At 43.7% G+C, this 26,492-nt stretch overlaps 3 protein-coding genes across 3 annotated transcripts in view; 2 read left to right on the top strand and 1 right to left on the bottom strand.

Annotated features, from left to right (window-relative positions):
- The first annotated feature begins 423 nt into the window (after nucleotides 1-423).
- IPP (intracisternal A particle-promoted polypeptide) lies at nucleotides 424-7,567 on the top strand. Its single transcript, XM_059478729.1, has 8 exons — nucleotides 424-727; nucleotides 811-1,242; nucleotides 1,580-1,735; nucleotides 2,633-2,800; nucleotides 3,533-3,670; nucleotides 3,986-4,108; nucleotides 4,776-4,996; nucleotides 5,832-7,567. The coding sequence occupies exons 1-8, from the start codon at nucleotides 424-426 to the stop codon at nucleotides 6,054-6,056; spliced, it is 1,767 nt and encodes a 588-aa protein (XP_059334712.1). The 3' UTR covers nucleotides 6,057-7,567.
- A 649-nt stretch (nucleotides 7,568-8,216) lies between these two features.
- TMEM69 (transmembrane protein 69) lies at nucleotides 8,217-12,201 on the bottom strand. The gene is made up of 3 exons (XM_059478724.1): nucleotides 11,753-12,201; nucleotides 11,237-11,304; nucleotides 8,217-10,617 (listed from the first exon to the last, which is right to left on the bottom strand). Exons 2-3 carry the CDS (start codon nucleotides 11,279-11,281, stop codon nucleotides 9,898-9,900), a joined length of 765 nt encoding a protein of 254 aa, XP_059334707.1. The 5' UTR covers nucleotides 11,282-11,304; nucleotides 11,753-12,201; the 3' UTR covers nucleotides 8,217-9,897.
- Nucleotides 12,202-12,492: 291 nt separating this feature from the next.
- Nucleotides 12,493-26,492, top strand: part of GPBP1L1 (GC-rich promoter binding protein 1 like 1) — a 31,834-nt gene continuing 17,834 nt past the window's right edge. The window contains exon 1 of the mRNA XM_059478097.1: nucleotides 12,493-12,591. The gene's annotated coding sequence lies outside the window, so the exon portion shown is untranslated. The remainder of the gene's footprint in view (nucleotides 12,592-26,492) is intronic.

Raw genomic sequence — 26,492 nt, 5'->3', positions numbered from 1 at the left:
GCACTGGGTGATGTGTTAAGCAGTTTAGGGGTTACAGGAGCAGTGCTGGGTGGGCCATTGGAATGAATAACCTTAAAGGTCGGTTCCAACCTTGATGATTCCATGATTCCTGTGGGGCCTCACGGGGCCAGGTGTCCAGGCAGGCGCATAGACAAAGGAGCGAACAGAGGTACCTGACCCAGTGCCGCCGTGAGGGCAGGGTGCTCGGCGCACAGAGCCCTCGGCACACACGGAACCCTCACAAAACACGGAGCCCCCACAGCGCCCTCAGCCCCGCCCGTCCCGGTGCCCGCCCCGTCCGGGCAGCGCCGCCTCAGCGGGAGCGCGCCCCTCACTTCCCCGCCGCGCACGCGCCGGGGCGGGGAGAGCGGGGCGCGTGCGCGGCGCGAGGCCGGCGCCGGGGGTGCCGGTGCCGCAGCAGCGATGGCGGCGAGTGCCGGGACGGGCAAGGGCGGCTCTGCCTCCAGCTCCGTCTCCAGTTCCGAGCGGCACGCCCGCCTCCTCCTGGCCCAGATCAACCGGCTGCGCGCCGGGCACAGCTTCTGCGACGTGCGGCTGGAGGTGGGCCCGGAGGCGTTCTCCGTGCACCGCCTGGTGCTGGCGGCCAGCAGCCCGTACTTTGCGGCGCTGTTCGCGGGCGGCATGAAGGAGTCCGGGCGGGACGTGGTGCGGATCGCGGGCGTGGAGGCGGACACCTTCCACACGCTGCTCGACTTCATCTACACAGGTGAGGGCTGGCGGCGGGGCGAGGGGCGGGTGCCCGGCGGCCGCAGGCTGGAGCGGGGCCCCGCTGTGGTTTGGTGCCCGCAGGGGTGGTGAGCATCGCGGAGCACAACGTCCAGGAGCTCATCGTCGCCGCGGACATGCTGCAGCTCACCGAGGTGGTGGAGCTTTGCTGCGAGTTCCTCAAGGGCCAGATCGACCCGCTGAACTGCATCGGCCTCTTCCAGTTCTCCGAGCAGATCGCCTGTCACGACTTGATGGAGTTCACCGAGAGCTACATCCACGCGCACTTCCTGGAGGTGCAGGGCGGGGAGGAGTTCCTGGCGCTCACCAAGGAGCAGCTCGTGAGGATCCTGCGGAGCGAGGACCTGAGCATCGAGGACGAGTACCAGGTGTTCGCGGCAGCGATGCAATGGATTCTGAAGGACGTGGGGAAAAGAAAGAAATACGTCGTGGAAGTACTGGAGCCTGTTCGGTTCCCTCTGCTACCAGCGCAAAGGCTGTTAAAATACATAGAAAGTAAGTGAAAGAAGGAATATCAGATGCATGTATGTGAGTAAACTATGTGTTGTTCAGAGGTACTGGGCTTTGATGGACTGTTCTTTACATTAATGGCATGATGAATGAAAAAATTATAGCAAACAAGCGCCAATTTTTTAAAAAATAAGCACAGCTTACTTTAAAAACATGCTTTTGAAAATTCCTTATAAAAGTAAGCAACATTGATTTGTCTGCTGTTTTTGGAAAAGTTAGTAAGTTTTCTACAACTGAATTGCTTACAATTTGTTACTTTTCACTGTGATTTTTTTTCAATTCTGCTAATTTTATTCTTATTCTGCTTATGTTACTCTTGAAGGTATTCCAGATTTCAGTCTTCGAGTGGCCCTGCAAACTCTGTTGAAAGAATATTGTGAAGTCTCTAAGTCTCCCAAAGAGAACAAGGTCAGCAGTTTTCTGCAGGCTTCTAAAGGTCGTCCCCGGAGGAAAGCCAGGAAGTACCTTTATGCAGTAGGTTAGAATGTGGCTGTTTGAACCTTATAAAACAAATGAAGTAGTATCTCAGAATGCAGTACTGAAGGAGATACTCAAGGATTTTTTTAAAAATCAAAATACATAATGATACCAAATCATTGCATCATGGCTGAGTTACCATGTTAGCAGCTTTGATTAGAATTGCGCAGGAGTCCAGCATTCACATTTCTTGTCATTGTGACATGGCATTCAAAGCCCAGATTTGCTGTTCAAAAATAATTTGCTTTGGGTGGAAAACTGCAAATCAGCAGAGGATTTACCCAGGGCTCACTGCTGGAATGGTGTATACAAATTCACTGAACATTTTGTTCTGATGGCTGAAGTTTTCTCTGTGCGGGACACTTTGGTTCATATGATGGGATACTTGAAAATCCAAGTTTTCAGCAAAGCTGCAGTTTTATATTGGAAGGGAATGTGTTTGTTTCACTCTGTGGGCAGTAGCACCAGCTTGTACTGAGCTTGTATCGGTCAGTCACACACATTTGTGCCTCACTTGTTTGTTGTTCTAATACTCTATTTTTAATTCTGCAGAATTCAAAGATTATAAAGTTCTCTCTTGCCTTCTGCCTTTTATCTCATGAAAAGTTTTTACATGGCTGCCAGTATGTTATGCAGCAAAGGCTGTTGGGTGATCCTTGTATTTTACTGAAAACATGAATTCTAATGTTTTTAGTGTTGTGGCATCAGCTCAGCACAATTTCCATGACCCTCAAGGCAACCATTCTTCCTTGTATGCTGGAAAAATGAAGCTACTTGGAAAAATCCAGTTCCTTCTAAGAGTGGCTAATAGCTGTTACTGTAATGTTTTTCGTGGTTAGATATAGGAGCATGAGGGTGAAGAGGAAGCTCTTACTTGGCCTTTCCCCTTGCTTTGCAGGTGGGTACACCCGACTGCAGGGAGCACGCTGGAGTGACAGCAGAGCCCTGAGCTGTGTGGAGAGATTTGACACCTTCAGCCACTACTGGACCACGGTGTCCTCTCTGCACCAGGCCCGGAGCGGGCTGGGCGTGGCTGTGGTGGGAGGAATGGTCTATGCCATTGGAGGTAACAGCTGAAATAAGCTTGCTTTCTTACATGAATGCTAGAGAACTCATGGATGGAGACTTTCAAAATTATTCTTCCTTGATTCTCTACTGTCAATGCTCTGTGAATGCCTGTTAGGGATCCTGTACTGGCAGTTTTTACCAAGCTGCTCTTCCCTCATGGTGTAGCTATTCACGGGTTACCATATAGATGTCTACAGATATACTCAAAGATGCTGGCTATTCTGGGGGATTCATGTACCACCGCTGGTGGAACTTACAGTCTAGGAAAAGCCCATAGCACAAAAGGCAGTAGCACAGGACAGACCACTTGTGCACTGTCTGCTTGGAAAGGTTCATTATGTCTGTTTGCTCAAGGATGTGATGAGTAACTCTACCAGCCCATCACAAAAGAATGCATATGTAGACTGTTTTTGTTACCACAGAGCTCATTCTTTGGTCTTGAAAACCCAGTCAGTTGTGCTGAGGAGTAAAGTGTGCAGCACCCTGGTTGTTTACCTCTATGATGTTTTCAGCAACATTTCAGGGAACTACTGATGAAAGTGGTTCCCAGTGATGATTCATGTGTAATCATCACGATGTACAAATGAAGCTTTTGCTATGCTGGCTGTTTCACCAAAAGATAAATCTTGTATTCAAATGTTGCCTGTCCTGGAAGAAGCTGAAAATTGTTTCCATATCTGCAGTGAAAAAGATTGCATTTCTCCTGACTCTTCTTGCTTTTATTATGCAGGTGAGGACAACTCAATGATTTTTGACTGTACTGAATGTTATGATCCTGTTACAAAGCAATGGACAACCGTGGCTTCCATGAACCATCCCCGTTGTGCACTGGGAGTGTGCACATGCTATGGGGCCATCTATGCTTTGGGTAAGTTGTGGGGTTTTTCTAGGTGGAGTTAAAGTTGTTAATTCATAGAACTTGTAAAATGATCTTAAATATTACATCTTGGTGATGCAAATTCACAAACTTAAGTTTTGAAAAACATCTGTGTCCATAAATATTAACATATATACTAAATCTCTGTGGATTAGTTATCGTATAGTTATAATTTATTTTCATTGTAGGCTGACTGCATGCTGATTTCAGAATTTGTCCTGGAACAGTACACTGCATGTCTAAAAATACAGCTAATACACAACTTTGTGCCATTAAATTCCTTCCTGTGTTTGCTGTTATTTGCAGGAGGCTGGATTGGAGCAGAGATTGGCAATACAATTGAAAGATTTGATCCTGAAGAGAATAGTTGGGATGTGGTGGGAAGCATGGCTAAGCCCCGTTACTGCTTTGGGTGTTGTGAAATACAAGGTGAATATTGTTAAGTTTATATCCCTAAATAGTTCCAACAGCCATTGGATTTTGAAGCTTTATGGCTCAGTCATGAATTCTTACCTTTGTACTGAGCTGTCAGTCACACATGCTTGTGCCTTGCTTGTTTGTTGTTCTAATACTCTATTTTTAATTCTGCAGAATTCAAAGACTATACAGTTCTCTATTGTCCCCTACCTTTTATCACATGAAAAGTTTTTACATGGCTGCCAGTGTGGTTATGCAGCGAGTCTTTTTGCAGTTGATTGTTCTTTCTGATACTGCTTTTATTTCTCTTCCATATTTGGGTTTGCATATTTTTCTTTGTGACAATGTGAAGACTTGCCACAGGTTATTTTAAGACAGACATGTCTAAATACTTGACCAATAAATGTGCTGACTAAGTATTTGATCCTGGCCAGGTCAGCAGTTGCAACCTTCTGAATGAACCTTCCCCTGCACTTAATTAATTTTTGCTTTCCTCAGAGATTCTAGTGCTCAAGCCTCAAGCTGCTCATGCAAAAGCTTTATGTATTCTACTACTGAGCAAAAGGAGGATTTTCTGTCATTCTTTAACCATCTTAATGTCAGACTGACACTTGTGTTGTGACAGTAATTTTCTGTCTCCATTATGAAGCCTAAAAGAGGAGAAGCTCTGTCTCTGCAGGTTTGATTTATGTCATTGGTGGTATCAGCAGTGAAGGAGTAGAGCTGCGTTCTGTTGAAGTCTACGACCCCATCTCCAAACGCTGGTCTGAGCTTGCTCCCATGGGCACCAGAAGAGCCTATCTTGGTGTAGCTGCTCTCAACGATTGTATCTATGCTGTGGGAGGCTGGAATGAATCCCAGGATGCACTTGCTAGTGTAGAAAGATACTCATTTGAAGAGGTATGGCAGAGTCCCTCCTTTTCATAAATGTAGATTGCATCAGCTTTGTGTAAGATGCTATAGATCCTGCTTTCTTTCTCTAAAAAGAAAAAGCTGGAAATTCCATTTCCTTTTCACTACTGGCTAACTATCTTGAGTGAAACAAAGCTTCGGTGATCTCAGTGTCTGTCCTAAGTAATTGTCATGGTTTAACTATGCACGGATATACTGTAGTTTGGTAAATACTTCTTAGGGTTAAGATGAGAGGATAGATTCCCCCTCTACAAGAGAAAGCTCAATAATCTGAATAGAGAGAAAAAACTCATTGTAAAGGTAAGAGTCACCTTTTATTGCAAAATTTGAGGATCTTCTTCTGCATCAAAATGTAGTGGTGTTTCAGCACGACTAGAAGATAAAAAACTAGACTGGTATTGCTCATGTTTTTATGATGTTCTTTGGAAGCGTAGCTACTCTTAAAAGCAGAACATAATCCCATGTGCCATCTGTTTTGCTTTTCAAATTGAAACTAGTTTTCCTGTTTCCCCCACCTCAAACTGTGCCATGCTCTATTTTAGAGACTGCCTGCCTCTTGCAGTGACTGAAGAAAGGGAGGGGTGTTGTGTGCAGACAGTATGGGATCTGCTCTTTAGAGATTACCACAATTTGGACCCCTTGTGAAAGTGTTGTCATTCCTGTCTTGGTAATCTTCTGGATACTGTACACATACCACAAGTAAACCTGTGAAGTTATACACAGTATTCTTTGTATATGTTTCAGTCTTTAAGCTTTAAAAGTTACTTTAGCAGAATCAGGGCTTGCCTTAAAGCTATTTCTTCATCTTTCACCTTTTTTTTAGGAAAAGTGGGTTGAAGTTGCATCGATGAAGATCCCAAGAGCTGGTGTTTGTGTTGTGGCTGTGAATGGACTTCTCTATGCCTCAGGAGGCAGAGCTCCCAGTCCTGATTTTGCTGCTCCAGTAACCTCTGACTCTGTTGAAGTTTATAACCCTCACATGGACAGCTGGACTGAAATTGCCAACATGATCACCAGCCGCTGCGAAGGAGGAGTAGCTGTGCTGTGAAACACAAAGAACAAAACTCATTCAAGGAATGAGTCAATTATGTCTCCTCAGATTTCCTGTTTCATTGGCCAGAAACCTCTTTTAACACAGGAGCTTCAGTGGAGAATTAGATCAGAGGGATTTTCCTGAGCAAAAGGAAAAGCCCTTCAAAGTAAATTGGCTTATCCAGTGTCTGTCTCAGGAAGTATTCTGTTAAGAGTAGGAATGCCTCTTAGAACTGGATTAAGCTCACTGAAATAAATGGTGAATTTGCCCTGTAAAAATCTGAAGAAATAATTGCAACACATTAAGAGACATTAATCAGGTTATTACTGAGCTGGCACATTAGCCAGACTTGCAGTCTGGAAGTGAGTTACTGTCAACAGCAAGGAGTTACCTGTAGGTAACATCAGATGGGTGATTTGGATGGCATTAGTTCTTTTTCTGGCAGAAAACAAGGAAGAGAAGATAACACCCAGAAAAGACTTGGTGCCTCTACTTATGACCTTGATGCATTTAAGCCTCTTTTCTGTTGCTGGACATGGTGGGCATTAAACATGAATTGAATCTTTACTTTCTGGCCACTCCACAAATTTGAATGGTGAGTGGATGAGAATTTCCTTTTCTGGAAGGTTGTCCTCACAGTTCTAACAATGCCATTCCCCTTCAGTGCTGGCTTTTCCTCGCAGTGGTGTCCGTGGTGTCAGTAGAGCTCCTTTTTGTGTAAGCTCTGGTGAATTTTAAATGCAAATGCATTAGATTGGCTGCTCTGTTCAGGACTGCTCTTAGGATAAAAACACAGGGAAAGGCTTTTGCCCCCATATTTTTTCCCCATAGTCAAATGTGGTTTTGCCCTGTGTGACACATGCTGAGACTTGGCATTGAATACTTGCTGTTCTACAAGACACATTCCTTCACCTTCACTGCATCTTGTATCCTGCCTCATCCAAATTTGAGCCAATGGGGTTTTCTGTGCTAGAATTAGCTGCATTTAGTATTGAACTGATGATATCAGTGTGCTCTTAAGGAGTTTGTATTTAGCTCAGACACACTTAGTAAAACAATACTACAAAGAGTTTGGATTTATTTCTAGATTCAAGTTGTTTTTTGCACACTGGCTGCATTTTCAGCACAGCTGTGGATGATTTGGATGGAGTCTGAAGTGAAGCTGCTTGAATTTTGATAGACAGTGTTATTCTGGATCACCAAACCACAACTGGAATGCCACAAAACAGGAAGCCTGGCACTGTGTAGACAAAGGAGCTTTCATTCTGCTTAGGTCAATATCCCCTGTGTAAAATTAACAAATTATTACATGATAAATCCTCCAAGGTGAGTGTTGCAGGTACCTTAATAATCAAGGTCCTAAAATCTAACATAGAGTTGGGCTAGAAACATGCTAGATGATGGAGAGTCTGATTGTTCCATAATCTTGTGTGTGCTTTTACTTCAAAGAATTTCTTATGTGTCTGAATTAATGGTTTGATCTTGTTTAAACTGTTTTTCATAATAAAATGTGTTTTCAGAACTGACTGGAATGCTCTTGAATAGGTTGCTTTCATAACTTAGTAAGCTGTATTATGCCACTTTCATATAATAGGTCATTTTTTCTTTTTACTGGAAGTCATATTTCCCAGTAGAACACTAGGTAAAGATTGGTTATAAATTTTGACTATTTGAGTGGTGGAAGTAACACACTTCTGCAGTAAAATACTCATGTATTTTTCTTCTCAGTATAAAATCATTCAAACTTCTTGGGAGTCTGTCTTGCCATCTCTGTTCAGCCCTCTGTGGGCTGATGTGTAATTTCATCACCTGTGGGATGAAATTACAGGTAATATTTCTTAGTCTTTCTTCTTTATATTTCAGGATCCCTCTTGGAACTGTTTGAGAAACACTACCTTAGCTGTATTTTATTTGTTTGGGAACTACAGGTTTACCTCTCATCCCTACCTGTAAACTTCCTGGTTTAATGGAGCTTGAGGGAATCTGCAGTAGTCTGAAGTTACCTTCTGCAGGTTTTGTAACTGATTCTGTCATGTTTGAATGAAACTTTGAAGCTGGTTCATTATGGTCTCTGATCCTCAGCACATCTTTTACCTAATCAAGACAAAGACAGGACTCTTCTCTGGACCCATCTTAAAAGATGCTATGTCTAAGTAAGAAGGAATAGAAAAACCATTTTCATTCACAAACTCAATTTTATTTCCTTTATGTTGAAAAAGCTCTGAAATATTTTGTTTAATAGGGTACTTTCATGATTCAGCATAGAGCAATTGATACCCATAATTGCCTAATATGTTCTTTAACATAAAAATGTTAACAGATTGCAAAAGGGAGAGGCTGATCTACAGAGCTGCTGTTTCAGCAACATCATACAAGATGGTTCATTTCCAGGACAGGCAGGTTTCTTAAACAACTGTTCTTTGCAGAATGAACAGGTAACAAATTTTAAGGGACAACATGTGCTTCATTTGGTGTATAACAACAATGAAGATCAGTGCTTTAACAGAACTATGAAGATTATCTGGTCCTAAGACCACATGTGGATATCATTTTCAGCTTTCTTCCTGCATCTTACACTGTGCTTAAATACTTCTGATAAAAAGCTTACAAGAAGTATGCCCACATCCCATTTCTTGAGGTAGTGGACACAAAGAAGAAAATTCATGTGACTTAGGTTGTATCTTCCACTAAATGATGTGCTAGGAAGAATCCAGTACAGAGAGCAGATGCTTCTGCAGTGGTTTCAGTAATAAACCCATCGTGGAGGGTTTGCAGGCTGCCTACAAGCCCATTGGCACCTGTCCAAATGTACATTCTTAGGAGGGAGAAGCTACTTTCAATCCCATTATCTGATCCCTTAGTGCCAGCACTTGAGTCCTTGTGTCACAGCATAAGTTAACAGTCCTCTAATTTAGGAGTATGGCAGATCTTTATGGCTGTGTTGCACACAGCTTCCTTTGCCAGGCAGCCCTAAATCCAAACAAAACTAGGAAGAGATGGCCCAAATAACTTTTTTAATTTCAGTAAGCCTGAGCAGGAATTTGGCCTTCCTTCTCCTGTGGCACCTTGTCAGCCACACAAAGCTTCCTCTTCAGCTTTTCCCCACTCCAGCACAGCAGCTGAATGACACATTTCAGGTGAGTGCTGACCTTGGCATCCCACTGCAAACAAACCTCACCTGTCCTTTTTTACCTGACATCACACTGAGCACTCCCTCACACAGCATCCCTGGAAGAGTCCAGGCTGGATGGGGCTTTGAGCAACCTGATCTCGTGGAAGGTGTCCCTGGGTACAGCAGGGGATGGGAATGAGATGATTTTTCAGGCCCCTTCTGACCCAAACCACTCTGTGATCCTGTGATTTTGAGCACCTCCTCTGAAAATAGGAGTGAAATAGGAGTCTTGTTTCACAACACAGCAACTGAGTAGAATGTGCTTCTGCATCATTCTCTGCTACTTGTTTAAACACCAAACTAGAACTGCTTTCACCTTGTTCATGTTGTTTTCCCCACCTCAGAACATGATCACACATTACAGTCAAACCAGATGCTTTCATAGTTCAGCACAGAGCAATTCATACCCATGTCATTTTGAATCTCCATTCTAAATTCCTAGAGCAGCAACATCTCGTTCAGGAATGATTCTTGTTCTACAGATAAGGACAGACTCGTGCTTGCCTTGGAAGTAATTGCTATTTACAATACTTGCCTCCTGAACTAGCTTACAAATCAGTTGGAAAATCATTTTGCTTCAAGAATCAGCATCTTGATCCCTGCCATCACACCACAGTCTTTATTTCTCCTGGAACTCCATACAAATACTTTATTAGCAGATAATAGCTTTTCCTTACAGATTTATTAATTTATGTTCTGCTGTTTTTTTCTGTCATCACTTTGCTCCCCTTCTAAGAAAGCTTCCAGTGCTACAGTGGCCAACAGGGATGATATCATCACCACTGTTCCAAATACCCTCAGTACCTTGAACCACCTGGGGTAAGTAGGAAGAAGGGAAATGTCATAATGCAGTGCTATCCCTAAGGCCACCGTGAGCATCAGTGCTCCCTGAGTGACATCTTTGAAAAGCAAGGCTTGGCAGGCAAGCAGAGCAGGAACTGTGCCATTGGCCAGGTTCAGCCAGTCTGGCTTGGCTGGGCTGTTCTCTGGGAGGGCAAAGCCCCACCTCATGCCCCCCAGGAAGGAGGCAGTGGCAGCTCCATAGGTGACCTGAGCAAAGGCCAGCTCTGGGCAGTAGGAGCCCTGTGAGGCCATGGCCAGTGGCACAGCCACAAAGGGAATCAGCCCTCCCAGGCTCAGGTAAAGGACTGGCTTGGGACAATCCTTCAGTGACTCTGGGCTCTCCTGTGATTGTGCCTCAGGTTCTGCAGGGGTTTCCTTCTTGGAGACGGGCAGAGAGGAGTGGAAAGGCCGGAGCTGGGCTGTGTGAGCTGCTGCTGGCTGGAGGCTCAGCGGTGTGCAGAGAGGCCGTGCATCCCTCTGCAGCTGCAGGAGGGCCAAGGAGGAGCAGCTTGTCTCGTTCCTGCCATGGAGCAGCACGCTGGCACCAGGTAACTTCTGCAGCTGCAAGCACAAAACTTGTTCTCAACAGTGCAGGTTTACAGACGTGCAGGTACCTAAACGACCTGAATATTGCACCAAGTGTTTTTCCAGCTCGGGTCACACCACAGCTGCCTTTGCTTTTGAATTTCAAGTGGTTTTAACCAAACTAATGAAGGCACCCAATGCAGCTGATGAAGAGCAACTGGGCTCTCCAGAGTGCACAAGCAAAGCTTACTCAGTGCCCACCTATCCCTCCCCACACATTCTCTAGGCACTTTGAAGATCTATCAGTCCTTTTCAGAGTAAAATATAAAGTAGTTTCCTATAGAAGCAGGATAAGGTCACCCCAGAAATCAGCTACTGTCCCCTCACTACTCCACCAAGAAGTCATAGGAAAAAAAGACATTGAGGCAATAAATCTCAAAAAGCTATTCTAAATCTGAGCTAAATCTCAAAAAGCAAAGTTATTTTATAAAAGAAATAGCTTTGCCTAAAAGTGCTGTAGAAATGATGAACTATTCCAGAAAAGCTGAGTTATACACTCCAACTTGGAAGCCACCTTTTGTTCCAAAGCTGCAGTCCTATCTTTTGCTATTTTACTTTTAAATAAAATCAGCAAAAAAAGCCTTCAGTAACTTACTTTGAAAGGTGTCTTGAAGCAGCATCGTTGTATGAGAGGAAACATGTTTGTTTTATTTTCCCAATGCCCTAAAACAGACAAATTCAGAAGAAGGTTTGAAACCAATGAATCACTGAGTTGGTCTGATAGTCAAAGTTCAGTCACAGTCTACACTTATCAAATGCAAGAGTCTTACAGGTGTATATTTAAAGAGATATGTGTATATATATTACATATCTATTCCATCAGTATTTGCCCACTGCAGAATACTTCGTTTCAAGCAGCTCTATGAACTGAAATTCTAAAGTTGAATTAACTGTTGCAAGAACAATTTCTAGTTTAAAAACTGAGCATCACGGAACAGACGTTGACTTCCCGCTCATGGATCATTCCCTCTTCAACGGATAAATGGCTTCACAAAGCTTATAAAGCAGCATTTCCTCAAGCACGGGAAAAGCGACCATTAATAAAAAAAGGAGCAGAAAAGCCACCCCATGCAAGCTGCGGGTGAGCTCCCTGCCGGGGTACCACACTCACCGGGGGAACGTGGGCGGCTCGCCCTGGATTTGACTCCACAGTTCCCGGTCCTGCTGCGCCGGGACAGCAAGGCAGCCCCGGCAGCCAAACTGCCCCGCCGGAGGGCGAAGGGAGCGGAGAATATATGGATCTTCCAGAGGGAGGAGGGGCCGCCCTGCCCACCGGGACCGGGCAGGACTCACCGGGCGCTGCCACCGCCCCGGACCCGCCAGCTGTGGTGCCTTCCGGTGCTCCCATAGGCGCTCCGACGGCGCCCGGTGCTGAGCGCTACCGGTCCGGGCGGGAACGGGCGCGGCCCATCGGGTTCGTCCGGGTCCCGGAAGGCCCACCGAGCCGATACCGGGGGCAGCAGTGCCGGTCACTCTCAGCCCGAGGGCCGCGGTCGGTCTGGCAGAGGAGCGACACGCTCCTCTCCTACCCGTAGGACAGAACGTCTCCTGGGGAGCAGTGAGGCCATTTCTGCTTTCTGGCTTCCGGCATCATCTCATCGGGCAAGCCTTTCACAGGTGGACTACAAATCCCAGCCCGCCCTGCGGCGCGCCGCTCGCCGATCCTCACGGCGGCCATGGCCGGTAGTCTTCTGGGACTCGTAGTCTGCGGCTGCTTCCGACAGGCGGTGACGGGGGCGGTGCGCGCCGCCGCCTCTGATTGGTGGGGCGGGAGGCGCGGGGGCCGGGGCGGGGGCAGGGGGGGCGTGTTCCTTCCGCGTGCTCGGCCCCGCCCCGCACGCGCGCGGGCCCCGCCCCCTCCGGCCCCCGGCCGGGCAGGGCTGGGCGGCCATTTTGGGCAGAGCTTTGTTATGGTTGTGGGGCCGCCGGAGCCGCGCCAGGGCCCGCCCGGTGAGTGCGGCCCCCGCGCCGCCCCCTCCGCGCCCCCAGCGCCCCCCGCACCCTCCGCGTCTTCACCCGGCCCCTGCCGCCCCCAGGCCCGCCCCGCCGCCCCCCGCGGCACCGCGGGCTCGGTGCGGCCCGGGAGCGGCCTCCCGCCAGGCCGGCCCCCCCCCCTCCCCCCCCGCGCTCGGTCCCGCGGCCGCGGCGCCTCCGGGGGGGACAGCGCGAGGTCCCCGCGGGCAGGGCCGGGCCGGGGTGGGCGGCGGGGCCGGGGCTCTGCGGGTTATTGTTTCCTGTTCAGCCGGGAAGTTCGTAGCGCTGACACTGCCGGAGCTGAGCTCCTGTCATGGGGCCGTCCGTGAGCGGGGTGGGGGGGGCGGGCCGGGGCGGCGGGTGAGTGCCGGGGGCCGGGCAGGGGCGACCCCGCTGTCGGCTGGAAACGAAAGCGGGCGGCGCGGCCGTTCCCCTTGGGCTCCTCCCGGGCCGCGCTTCCCGGCTGCCCCCGGCGGGAAGGGGCGGTCGGCGGCCGGCAGTGACACGTGGGCTGCGGGCAGCCGGGGCTCGGCTCGCCGTGCCCGCTGCCAGCGGCGCTGGGAAACTTGTCAGGTGCCGCTCGGTGCCTGCTCGCAGGCAAACGGCGCCCGGGCCGAGCGGGGGGCGGCTCTTTCGGGCGTCAAAGTTATTTCCGTGTGTCCGGTGTGTTTGATGCCCTGTTGGCCTGAGGTCTTGTGTGGTTTGACTTCAAGGGCTGGGGCTGGACTTGCTCAGAACGCGCCTGGCGTTTCCAGTATCCATTTCAGACTTTGAATTCAGTTCGGTTTAGTAACGAGCTGGTTTGGAACGATTTTAGAGCAGTCAGTAGGTGTCTGCACAAGTTATGAGTTTTTAAACAGCTTTAGAGGAACAGTAGCTATTTAAATTCTTACAAGTAATGGTGGAATGGTTTAAGAGTGTTGCTTAAAGATCTTTTTATATTAACATGACCAGGTAGGTCAGGCTGCCTTTCCCCGCCCCCGAGCTGTGAGTGACACAAGCGTTAGTAATGTTGATAATACTCTGAAACGTTGCAAGTGCCTGAGCAAAGTGTGGAAATAGCAAAGAAGGGGAATGGAGATAACAGCTGAGATAATTGGAGCGCCATCAAAGCTGAGTTTACTGTAGAGTTGACATTGCTTCTATAAAAATGTTAGGTGGTTATGAAAAAAGCTTATGCAAATGTTAGTTCATGAATGGAGATGGCTGGTATTTCAGTGAAAGGTTCCCCTTAAAGCTTATCCATTTGGAGACTGGTATCTGAACCTTCCAGTTTCTGACTCAGGAGGGAAAACAGGTGTAGAGCAGTGGTAGGAACAAATAAAATTCCCAAATTCTTCAAGCAGCTTTTCCTCTCACACTCTTTCACTTCATTTCTGGAGGAAAGTCCCTTTAAGAAGAACTTATTAAAAGTTTTGTATTTGGAATAGAAAGGCTTCAGGTGGTACTTCCTTATGATGTTAGGGTTTTTTTTACAGCTGTCTGTAGGGAAGTGCTGCAGCCCTCTGCATTTTATATTCATCTGGTTTATAGCCTTAATCCTATATGACACAGAAGTTTCCATTGCAGATATCATACAAGGACCTAAAGTGAAAATATGCAGGGAACAGATGGCATTTTAAAAAAACCACAAATCCTGTTTTTTCTGCAGTGTCTCAGAAATATGAGGAGCAGAATGCAGATGTGAAGTACAACAAATCAAATGGAAGTGCATACTTTCTGAGTCTTAGGAAAAAATCTCTACTTTGAGAATATTTACAGGGTATGGTCGCCTTGTCTCACATATATGACTGCTGCATGGTGTTACTGAATCTTGACATTCCTGTTTTAAATTAGGAAATTAAGTCACTACAGGAAAAATAATATTCACTAGCATTTTCATTAAATGGAAACAGTGTTTCAGGAGTTATGGGATCCTTATTTTAATACAGAAAAATGCTGTGGTTAGATCTGTGAATTTCTTCAGGAGTGTGGGATGTCAGATAATGTCGTTCTTGCCTTTACAAAGTGAAGAAAAACTATTGGCTCAGGAGTTCGAGTTACCTTTTTCCCCCCAGTGTTAGGAGTTGTTTGAAGTTAGTTGTGTAACTGCTGAATTGACTTAGCTGTGAAGTGTACTCCAGGGTGTGCTTTGTTTGTTTGTCTGTAGGAAGAGATTTGGGAAAGGGCTGGCTCTGTTCAGTAGAGCTGAAGCTTTAGAGCACCTCTCTTCTGTGGAGTGCTGGCTGTGCTTGCAGGGACAGAGCTTTTCCTCACAGCTCCACAGAAACCAGGGGGGACTGTTGCTCTGGCTTATCCAGGGACAGGTCATACTCACTGGATTCTGCACTTGATGAGGTAGTGTGTGTACCAGGAAGTTTGGCTGGGATTTTGAAGTTTTGTGTTAATTTATTTGTAGAGGCAGGAGGGGTTCAGTTTTGGTTCTGCAAATTCAGCAATGTAAGCAGACATTTTACTGCCACTTACGTAGTGACCAGGATACCAACTAAATCATGTGTGCCTTTTGTTTCAGCAAGAGGAATTGAAGTCCATGTTCTCTTTGCTGGTCAGATTTGATGAAAAGCAGTGAAGTTGGCAGAAACACGGTCCTGCTCAGAGTACTTCATGAAAGCCAGGATGTTGTTTAATTTGTGTACTGTAACTTTATATGTTCCTGTGAAAATGTGCCAAACTTTAATGAGTTACTGTAGGGTCAGAAGATAAATCTTTGGTTTTGGGAGTGGATTTAGGTAGAGATTGATAGTGGCCAAGTGTCCACTGCCCTGTGCAAACACTGGGCAGATCTAGAAGCTCTAGGTTAGACAGGGCTGTGAGCGTGCCAGTAGGCAGGGAGGAAAACATTTTGGCTTAATTGATCATACATATTAGTGATCAGGCTGTCTCACTCCAAACTGGAAATTCTTGCTTGAACTGTGCAACTCCTTCTCTAGCTGGTCTTTAAAAGTCAGGAGAAGAATTTTCACACTTGATACTACTTACACCTTTCTATTATTAAACAGCAAACAGTTTTACAAAGTGTTGGTATATGCAGTTCTATAATATGACTAATCTGAAATAGTTGCACTTCCAAGGTCTGGCTTAACAAAAATGCTTTGAATCAGTGCAGCCAAACATGACTGAGGTTTTCTGCAATAAATGATGCTCAAAAAGAAATATTTTACAGCATGTGACCTTGTGCCTCAGGGACTGTTGTACATTAGGGAGTTCGCCAGGAGCAACTGAAGTTCTAGGACTTACAGACATTCTAGCAAAAATGCCAGTGTTGATTTGTTTTCTCCTTGAATCTTGTGATCATTTCCAGTTCAGTGTTTTGCATAGATTTATCCTCCACACTGGAAGGAGGATCACAGCTCAGTGGTGTGGTGTTAGTGGCACTTGATAAGGAAGTATGTGTATAATGTTGTCTAGATGTCCTTGGTTTTAAGAATCCTTTTTTTCAATACAGGAAGAAATGAGACATTTTAATTGAAGTTTGATTTTTGGTGTCTCTTCTAGGTTCTGGATATCTGTGTAGCCCCCTCCCCATAGCCTATTTGCAACACAGAGAGTCTGTGGCAGTGAGTGACACTCTCTTGGAATTTTGTCATCTTCAGTTTGTGATGAACAATTGACTTGTAAATAAAGGACTGAGTCTGCCAGGGAGGTGCATGGTATTATTGTGGGCACAGAAATGATTGGTATTCACAAAGTTGCTGGTGAAGGTGTATGGGTAAGATTACAACAGGGCTCCAGCCTTTCAGCAGAGAGGAGTGTTTTGCCATTGTGTTACAATGAGTCATCCATCATCAAGGGATTAATCAGGACTCACGTGAGATGATCTGAAAAGACCTTTGATGTTAATCTTAAAAAAACTCAGCAAGGATCCCTCATCCTGAAAATACTGAATGTGTTATGGTCTTGACTGTTAGTTTGGAGAAACTGTCTTTCCTCTACTTTGAACTCCAGTTAAAAGTAGAGAAATGGGTTAATGATAACTTCAATGTCTTCAGGCTGACTGGGCCTTCTGGAATGTGTCCTCTGGTGTTTAGGGAGCTGATAGCCCATGGGGGTGGGAAAAGTTCCAGAATGCTGAAGAGTTGTGGAGCTTTTTCCCTCTCAACATCTAGAAAAAAGGCAAGACTTGGGTATGTCCAAGGGAAGAGTGTTGACACCAGGGAGTCTGTCCTGTATCATGTACTTTTTGGTGGTTTCACTTCCCTGTATTGCAATAATGTTCTTACTGGACACACAGATAATGTGATCCCAACAAATTCAATAAAATGGTCTGGAAACAATAGCTTTGGATTCAGCCATTTTGGTGTAGATGGGTTCAAATTACTGTGTTTTGGTATATTGCCTACACAGACAAGTAGCAGCTGGTAGGGAAGCAGTTCTGTGGGGGAGTATCCTGGGGGTTGTAATGGTTCCTAAATTATCATGACTCAGCATCATCACTGTCATGAAAATTCATTTGTCATACTGGAACATACAGAAGCATTTTAAATAAGGCAGTGAAGCAGTTTCTCCATTCTGCTGAGGAGGGGCAGGTCTTCAGCAGGAGCTATCTTGTTCAGTTTGGAATAATGTGATATTTGAGAAAGTTATGGCTGTGTAACAAGATTTGTAAAGAAAACAATGAAGTCTGAAAGAGAGAAACCATAATTAAGGTTTGGGGAAAAATGGATTGATTAACTCTTCAGTGGTTTTATACATCAAGTTTCATCAGACATAAGCAGGTGATATATAAAGAAGCAGCTTAAAAAAAGTTACCTGCAGGTGTAACTAGGAAGCAGCTCCAACATCCTGTCACTGCCTGTGAGCTGTCACACTTGGTAGGTGGGTCGTGTCAGTTTTTTCATCATTGATGCTTTGAACTTGAAAGCTTGATCTTTGCCAGTGAAATTTGACTGGTTGAGGGTGGGTTGTTTGTTTGGTTGTGTTTTTTTTTAAAAAAGGATGGCTATATTTGATCCCAGAATATGATAGTAGATCCTTTTTCTGCTGCCAAACAGTGCTGGGATGCAGGGTGGTCTGTGGGACTTCCCCCAAAACAACACCTGCTAAAGTTGCCTTTCAGTCAGGGAATACTGAAGTTTTGGTCTGAAGAAAATATTTCTTAAAAGGTATCTGTAAGGAGAGTTTAGTCAGTTTTCCACATCCATCATGAATAAAACAAGCAGTTCTGAGGTGAAATTGCAGCAGAATATGTTCAGGTGAGGCATTAGATGCAGGGATAGGCTTTCAAGCTATAGGAATAACCAAAAGAGATTGTAGGGATACCCTGGAGAATGCTGTGTGCTAATCTGGTTTCATTTACACCTTCCAAAAAAATATCCCAGTTGGGGTACATATAGCTGCATAATGAATTCCAGTCTGCTGATAACAAACTTGTTTCTCTGATACTTCATGAGTCATTTAGAGGCATTAATTTTTGGACCTCTGCAGGCTGAAGATGACTGTACAAATTGGTGAATGGAGCTTTGCTTAGTTGACTTTCAAAGATATCTGATGGATGAGGGTAGAGCTGAATTCTTTTAAATCTCTGGAGAAGATCCTTAACCATGCAATGTATGAAGATTTTTCCCCCCAAGATGTTTTGCTTGTATTCCCTCATTTATTGTAGGGCACTAGGATAGAAGGATGGCTGTTTTAGTCTTGGCCTGCATAGATTACCTGGAGAAGCACAGCACAATAATTCTCTTCAAGATCTAAAGGCAAAGCCCAAACCAGCTGGACAGCATTTTGTCCATAGCTCCTTGCTTTATTTTAACTCAGTTTCATGGACTGGATCATAGAGAGAACTGCAGGAAAACACTGTGAAGGTGCAAAGAGGATGTATGTCCCAGCTGCAGCAAATCATTAGATCACAGGACTAGAGATCACTTTTTCCCCCCTTTTTTTTTTTTAAAGCCAATACCAAACTAGTGGAATATATATTATTTTTGCAATTTATCTTTTATGTATATGAGTTGTTTTAAACTTAATTGTGTTCAGTGACTTTTCTGCATTGATGTTTGTAAGTACTTTCTCAATCAGAGAAAGTGCTGAAAATGTTAAACCAGTGAAATAAAAACCATTGCAGACAATGTAAACTTTACAAACTGTAGTTCAGGTGTTGTACACATGCTGAAAAGTGCTGAGTGAACATGTCTTTGTCATGTCCTAGTTACAGACAAATAAAAGTGGAGTTTGATCATATTGTCCTGGTCTTGATGTACAAGGGTTTGGAAATAGTCCAGATGCAGGGAGGGACAGAGGGATGAGCTGTCCCTCAGTCCTGGCAGGTTGTCAGGGTACTTTAGGGGAAGTACCTGGAACTGGAATGCACCTCCCTTCCCAGTTTGTAGTACTGGTCTTGTAGGACCAGGCAGTGGTATTGAGGGGAAGAATTAGTCCAGTGCTGGTTAGGAGAATGGTCTCTTATTTCTGAATGTCCTCTGTTTTGTTGACTTTCAATTCTTCTTCCTCTTTGCAAATGACATGCCTTCTACTTGCTTATCCTTCATCTGGAATGCAGATCTGTACTTCCCTCTACTTGATTTGTAGTCGCTCTTGCCTTGACACAAATATTTGATAAATAGTCTGGTTGCATTTGAAGCTCTTTTCCATAGGAAATGTGTTTTTTCTCCACTCCAAGCAGAATATATTTAAATGTAAATGTGCTATAGTAGCAATAATAACCCTGGTAAAATACTGATTTATAAAGTACCCTTAGTGGGAAATACCCATCCCATTTTTTTTTAAGGTACTGGAGAACTACTTACTTAACTTCTGCTTAGCCTCCATGCACATTTCTGGAAGACAGGTAGGCAGGATGTATGTAGCATCCAGAGGGGATAAGCCAGTAATTACATATTTGCAATTCTTTCCTGATGATGGAGAACATGATCCTGGTGTGTGCTGCTGTGCAGAACTGACTTTGTTCCTTAAGGCTTTGGGCAGACTGCACAGATGGGCTCTTCACTGCCCTCTCACTCATTCTGTCATGAGGCTTTGGGACAAGAGTGGGACCTTAAGGGCATCCATGACAAGGTGCTGTGCAAGCTCCTGGCCAGAACACAGCCTTATATTGACTCCCTTGCAAAATGTCTGTAGATCAAAGTGCAGTTCAAAATAGATGTTTGATTTTGTTCCTTAAAGAGCTAAGAAGACCTTTGGATTTGATTAAAATAGTAGAATACCTTCTGCAGATTTGCAATACCTTATTTCATAAAATGCTAAAGCTGTTTGAAAGTTCAGAGCATTGTTCACATTTAAAGCCCAATACTATTTAAAATGTGTTTCTTTGGTTTGTATCAGTTGTGTCAATAGATGCACTTGTTTGAGAGAAGTGTGCAGTCCCTGAAACTCTACTCCCTGCAGCACGGTAGAGCAGTAAACAGGTTTTAATATTTCAGGTAAATACCACAGTTCTCTAACATAAACAGTCCTAAAGACAGTTAAAGGGGCACTGGAGGGAAGTGGAATCTTCACAGGCACAGGAGAGTGGCATAAGGGGCTGACAGCATTGCCAGTGGCTGCACAGTATGAAACACACAGGAATAATTGGTGCTAGGCATAATATGTAGAAAGTCTGTGCTCTCCTATTCTGTGCTTATGAGAAGTTGAACCTTTTAGATTTTACATGTTTTAAATGGCTTTATCTTGGTATTCTTGCTGCTTTGAGGAGCGAACTCATGCAAACCCCTTGGAAGGGTTCATTTTTGATGTATCACACTTGCTGGCTGAGGGCCAGAGGCTTATCATCTTACACAGGCTTCTGTACAGGTTCCCCAGATGCTGCCTTTTCCAAAATGTGCTTTGGGCTTTTGAGTTAAGTACAACTTGCTTCCAAAGACAAGTTTGCTGGCTGTTGTATGGTAACCTTGCTTGCAGAAACTTGGATCAACAGAAGCTTGAAGGGCAGGTATCATTCAATCAATAGCATTTCTAAAGGTGGTATTTTTGTGAGTGTTCTTTTCTTGTTCTATGAAGAATCTTTTCTACAGTCCTGGAAGTCACTTTCCTGTGTTACTTGATTGTTACTCTTGTATGCCCTTGTATCTTTAATTCTGTCAGGAAAAAAATCATCTCCTTACCCCTGTACTTGAGATCCCAGTATTGTATTCGCAAGAGCAGAGTGCTGAGGCTTTGTTCAGTGTGTGGTTTTGTGGGAGTATGTGTTTGTCCAGAAGTTTTGAAGGAGGTAAGACTGGGTCAGCATGACCTTGGAGAAGTGGAAAGCAAGTATGTGAAGGGACAGGTTGTTTGTGAAGCAGAGCTGTGTGAGAGATCAGTTGCAGGACTGTCAGTAGAAAAAAGGGGATTAGGACATAGATGTATGGACTTTTCTTAACCTATTTTCAGTTCATTGAAATTTGTCATCTGGTTTGTGTAAATGGTCAGGTCTGTAACCATTGGTATGATTTTCCCCCACCCCTAGCCTGTTACTCTGGAAGAACTTTTGTATGGCCAAGCTTCTGGCATGTTTTCATCTTGGAATACAGATTTATATAGCAGTGTTCTGTCTAGAATGCAAAACAGTTTTGATGACTCTGCAAGATAGATTAGTTTGCTTTAAACTTAAAAAATAAGGTGTTAATCTCTCAGTAATAGCTGCTCTTCACTAAAACATTTAATATCTGTATCTGGGAAGATTTTAGTTTGGTACATGATTAACATTTTAATCTATCATTTAGTGTTCTAAAATGAGCTCATATTTCTGGAATTCTAGAAAACCTGTTATGAGTGATGCTCTGCATTTTTAGATACTAGATTTTTTTTTTTAGCAGCCAGATACCATTTAATCAATGGTTTTTGCAATATTTTTAATTAATAGGGCTGTCCTTTATATTTGTGCAGTCATTTTGGGGAGCTGACTGTGAGATATAATGGGAAAGAAGGGGTGGTGATGGCATCTCTGGGATATAATTCTGTTCCTGTAGCTCAGGTGTTAACCTGTGCCAGTTGTACAAGGATTCCTCTCCAAAGGGAGCTCTGCACAGACTGTGAAGGTGTGTCTACACAATTGTATTCATGGAAGTGAAAGCAAAAGGAAAGTAAGGGGTTTTTTGTAGATACTTTATTTAGGTAAACTGGAAATGAATGATCTCAGCTTGTGAGGATGTGGCTCAGAGTTGTTACAACAACTGAATGAGTTGTGCTGCACTTGTCTTTTACAGTGAGGCCTAATAATGCATGCAGAGTTGAAGCAGAGTTGATAATTATGTTATAAATGGAGTTTGCTGGCACAGATAGCCCAGAGAAGTTGTGGATGGCTGGAAGTGAGCAACCTGGTCAAGTGGAAGGTGTCTCTTCCTATGGCAGGGGGCTGTAACTAAATGTTCTTTAATTTGTGTGCCCAAATATGATTATCTCAATGAAATGTTTATGTAAGACCAAGCCATGTTCTGTTTGGGTTTTTTTCAGGGTAGTGAAATTTATGTGAGGATTTTTGTTATCCTTAAGGAAATCTGTAGCATACTTCTGACTCTTCCAGAGTTGGACCCCAGGCTGTGGCTTCCTATTTCTGTGAATGTATTGGGTGAATTGGAGCTTATTAGAAAGAGATATTTTAGTGAGTACATATTGTAGTAATTCCTTGTTTTAAAGCAACATACACCTATTCAGTGACACTACTCCAAAAAGTAGCTAAGTGGAAAGTGGTCTGTTTTGAATGTTTGGGCATATCTGCTGGATTAAATAACTTTTAAAGAGCTTCACAGAAAGAAAACTGATGAGGGAAGTAAATTCTGTTCTGCCTTCTGCATCCATTAAATTGTTCACTAATGCTTCTGAATGCTTTTGCAACCCAGCTGACATCTGATCTTTAGGAATATTACTGAAATCCCCATTGACTTGGCTGGTTAGAAAAACAAATTTTTACTTCTTTAAAGTGAACATGTTTTATTTAGAGTAATAGATAGAAGCCCGGTGAACTAAAACTGTGGCAGGGATAGACAGGTGTTGCCCTTCTGACCTTTTACAGCTGCTATTAACTGGATTGATAAATGTGTAATGAAGGGTAAAAGTTTACTTTTATGCTGGTTTTCTGCTCAAGGTTCTTGAAAGCCTATCCCTGCATCTTCATGATTTGCTGTTGCAGGAAAGGAGAAACTGAAGTAGAGGCTGCAGTTAATAGGATCCCTGGTAGACAGCAGTGCTGAAGGGAGCTGGGGGTGTTTGCAGGGTACTGTGAAGCAGAAAAAGCACCCAGTGAAATGTGTCCATTCCAGAAATGTAGCCTGCAGTGATGTGGACAAAGGTTGGAAGCCTGAGTTCCAGGTATTCCCAGAGAGGGCTGGAGCAGCACAGGGCAGCCTGGAGCTCAGGGGACACTGCTGCTCCTTGTGCTTTTACAGCTTTGGAGGCCAAGGCAGGAGATGGGAGAGGAAGAAATAGGAAAAATGCACCACTGCTAAGGCTCATGTGTTCTGTTTCTTTGGGCTTCTGAAGTATTTTGGTCTGTTTCCAGTGCAAACTGCCATAGCTCATTGGCTCTGATTATATGGAGCTCGTCTCTCTAGGCTCGTGTTCTGGTCAGTGTAGGTCTTTCCATATTGAGCACTCCTGGGTTCCCACTGCCAGGTGTATCTGAAAAGCTCAGCTTGGCACTCAAAGCTTTAGAAACTCTGGTTTAGAGATTGTCTGATCAAGTCTGTGTTAGGAGCAGAGATGAAAGTAAACAGAAGGCTGAAAACAACCAGGCAGCTCCATTCAACTGAGGTACACAGGAACTTTATGGAAGGGTTATTGGAGAATGGGGGTTTGTCTGTGACTGCACGTGTTTCTTACTGTGGTCTGTGTCTCTTTAAATTCAATGTGGTTGTATGTTCCTTCTGTTTTCATACTTGTTTAGACAAATACACTATAAAATCTGGTATATAAAAGAACACCTGACAATTTTGTTTGACTCAGTGATAAATACCACTTTTACTTGCATGTAAAATGACATTGTGATATTTAGTTGTGAAACTTAGGCACTTAACAAGGGAAAAATACTTCTGGAACAACAAAAACTTAAGAAAATAGGTGGCTATGAAGTAGCAGTTACGGCATTTTTAATGTTACATGTAAAAAGTGATAATATAAATTGTTAACAGTTCTAGTGAACCTTTAAAAATAAGTGGAACCCATAATACAGAGTTTAATTCTTTTTCATACTTAGATTACTTACCAAAGACTTACCCATTTTGATGGGTGAAATAATATTTTGGGATAGCTGACAGGTTTTTTTTCTACACCAAAGCTCATTAAAGCAGATTTCATTGTTCTGAAAGGAGATATGCCTTTAGAGAACATTTCATTTAGTGATATTACTATTCGTTTCTCTTTTTCTGATTCTTATTAGCAGAAATAATTCACATTTTAATTCATTTAAAAGGAAAGCAAGAATTAATTAGATTTGCATTGACAAGCACTTTTGTTTGCTTTTTTTTCTGGAATTGGGAGTGTCTACTGCTGATCTTTGTCCTTGTGTTTTCCATAGTGAAGCAGAGATCGGTTCGATTGAACTGTAAATGCAGTAATAGAAGAACTGAGTACTTGTCAAAGGTCATTTCAGTTCTGTGTAGCAATAGGGGAAAAATAACTGTGTTAGATATTAGGAATGCACAGGTTTGCCACTGCCATACTCCCAAATCATGAACATTTGATGCTGTTTTGGTGATGATATACCTAAAGAATAGGGTAAAGGCTAATAAGGATGATTAGTGGCATTCAGAAGGCTTCCATGGATACTTTTAGTTTGGAAGAGGCATGACTTGATGAGTCCATGTACCTTGGGTAAAATCCTGAGTATCATGAAGAACTGAATAGAATGTGGTTGGGCACTTGGGTAGCACAAGAAAACACCCAGTTGAATTTAGACTGGGTTTTTTTAATAACTCCAAGTTGACTTCTACATAAAGCACAAATAAACTGTGCCCACTCCCATTTTGGAGGCAAAAATGTATAAATGTGCCTGAAAGCAAAGCAACTGAGCAGATTTGCATAGAACTCTGATATTAAATGGTAATACAGACTCTGGCTTAAAAATCTGAGTATCCTGGGAGTCCTGATGCTGTTTGTTCTTGGTCTTGCACTTTTATTCTCAAGAATTTATTACAGAGAGGGTAATGGAGAGACTTTGGGTCTTTCCCATTAGCAATTTGTGGTGATGTTATCAGTAGAGTGGTAGGTTATGGAAGTGTCTCAGGCAGGTTGCAGATGTGCTGCTGTTGGACAGGACTCAGAATGTGTGTGAGAAGGGGGCACGTGGGCTAATCCTGGAGACCAAAGGGTTTCAGTGAACTATAATTTACAGCACTTCATCTAACAAGGGTTTTGCTTTAGCAAAATGTCTTGCGTTTAAATGTGGCGTCCTTTGTTCTCTTTGTGCTGGGACATGCCTAGGAAGGCGATGACTGAAGAGTTGTGCATGTCCCTGCTGAATTCTGGAGTCAGGTCTAGGCATTGTCCTGGGCTGCCTACTTGCACGTTAGCACTGATAAGGAACTGCCACTCATACTAACAGTGATGTCAGAATGGCAGCTCAGGAGACCCAAATCTCTGCAAGATCATCTATAAATTGTTGTAGAAAATGCTTCACCTTCACTTTGATTGTGCTGAAATATAAAGGGAAGACTCGCAGCACCACAAACTGTTGATATGGTTTTTCCTTGCCTTTTCCAAAGATCCTGGGAACCATTTTGGTAAATGGAACCTGTGGTGTTTTTATTTTGTGCTCAGACCTCATTCTTATTTCAAAACTGCAGTTCTGTGGTGTTCATTTATTTAGATACCTGAAATCCAGAGAACAGTTCTCTGTGGGCTTTCTTTAGGTCCATTTTCCACACTGCTGTGAACCATTCTCAAGGTTCATTAAATCAACTTCTTAAATTTTTTAACTTCTATCAATAGCTCAGCATAGCTTAATTGCTATACAGTTTGTTCTGAAAAGCATATTTATTCATAAGGTAATGAATCTTGTTTAAATACAGTCAACTGCATTGACTTTGTCCCTGTTTTATCTTCTTACTGCTCAAACCTTTGGTAGTAGACTTAGGAGGTCACATCTGAAGGAGTTCTGTACCTGTACAGAGTTCAGCAGGATGGGAAGTCTGTTCTGTCTGTAGCAGATGTTCCATTATGCACACTTTAATATAAAACCATGTTTCTATAGATTAGAACTTGAGTTGTTTGCAGTGTGTGACGCTCAGTAGATTGTAGCACAGGGTGGGGTGAAGGCTCACAAAGTTCCCAGGTCAGTACTGTGTGTGGCCATGAGTACTCAGCTTTTTCCTCATCTTGGCTGGTGGTTTATATGTGTTGTGAGGCTGCTTGTTCTTACTTTGGCTGCAGAAATGTGATTGTGGCTCAGAGCTTAGGTGCAGAAGTGTTTCCATCTCTCCAAACTCCTCTATACAACAGTAACATCTACAGGAAAAAAAAAAAACATAAAAATGAAGGGGTTTATTAAAGGTGTGACCCAGAAGATATAAGGTGGTGATTATTTTACTGTTCCCCAGGGTGTGTTTATTTTGAGCCTTGATCAAAATCACCTTTAAAACTTACTTTAAAAGTAAAGAATGACATAACATACACAGTGAAAACCAAAACTGATCAAAGAATGGAGCCATATCCAAACAAACAAAACAAACTCGAATAAGTCAAATATAAAAGCATAATAAGGCACACCTAAAGGCATCCTATGAAACAGCTGATGGCATCAAAACAGTAATAAAACTTGTCAGTTGTTTTAGGATCACCAAACTCTGTATTTGCTTCTGGTTAGGTAGGATGGTTCAAGAAAAAATGTTGTAGCAAAGTAACTCAGGTTTTGGTGTTGATGGTGGTGTTTTCCATGGAGAAGTTAATGGAATGCCATTTGTATTACTGACATCCTCTTGAGAGGGGACTCTGGCTGTACTGGAGCAGAT

This window comes from Ammospiza nelsoni, chromosome 9, assembly GCF_027579445.1.
Source record: "Ammospiza nelsoni isolate bAmmNel1 chromosome 9, bAmmNel1.pri, whole genome shotgun sequence".
Taxonomy (NCBI): Eukaryota; Metazoa; Chordata; class Aves; order Passeriformes; family Passerellidae; genus Ammospiza; species Ammospiza nelsoni.
This window is presented reverse-complemented; position numbering and strand designations above follow the sequence as displayed.

What these genes read in the sequence shown, in the direction of transcription:
- IPP (XM_059478729.1), top strand. Translation starts at nt 424, where the DNA reads ATGGCGGCGAGTGCCGGGACGGGCAAGGGCGGCTCTGCCTCCAGCTCC. An exon ending in GAAGTACCTTTATGCAGTAG is followed by an intron (nt 1,736 to 2,632) that starts GTTAGAATGTGG and finishes CTTGCTTTGCAG; the next exon opens with GTGGGTACACCCGACTGCAG. An exon ending in TGGGGCCATCTATGCTTTGG is followed by an intron (nt 3,671 to 3,985) that starts GTAAGTTGTGGG and finishes TGTTATTTGCAG; the next exon opens with GAGGCTGGATTGGAGCAGAG.
- TMEM69 (XM_059478724.1), bottom strand. Translation starts at nt 11,281, where the DNA reads ATGTTTCCTCTCATACAACGATGCTGCTTCAAGACACCTTTCAAA. An exon ending in GCTTCAAGACACCTTTCAAA is followed by an intron (nt 10,618 to 11,236) that starts GTAAGTTACTGA and finishes TTGTGCTTGCAG; the next exon opens with CTGCAGAAGTTACCTGGTGC.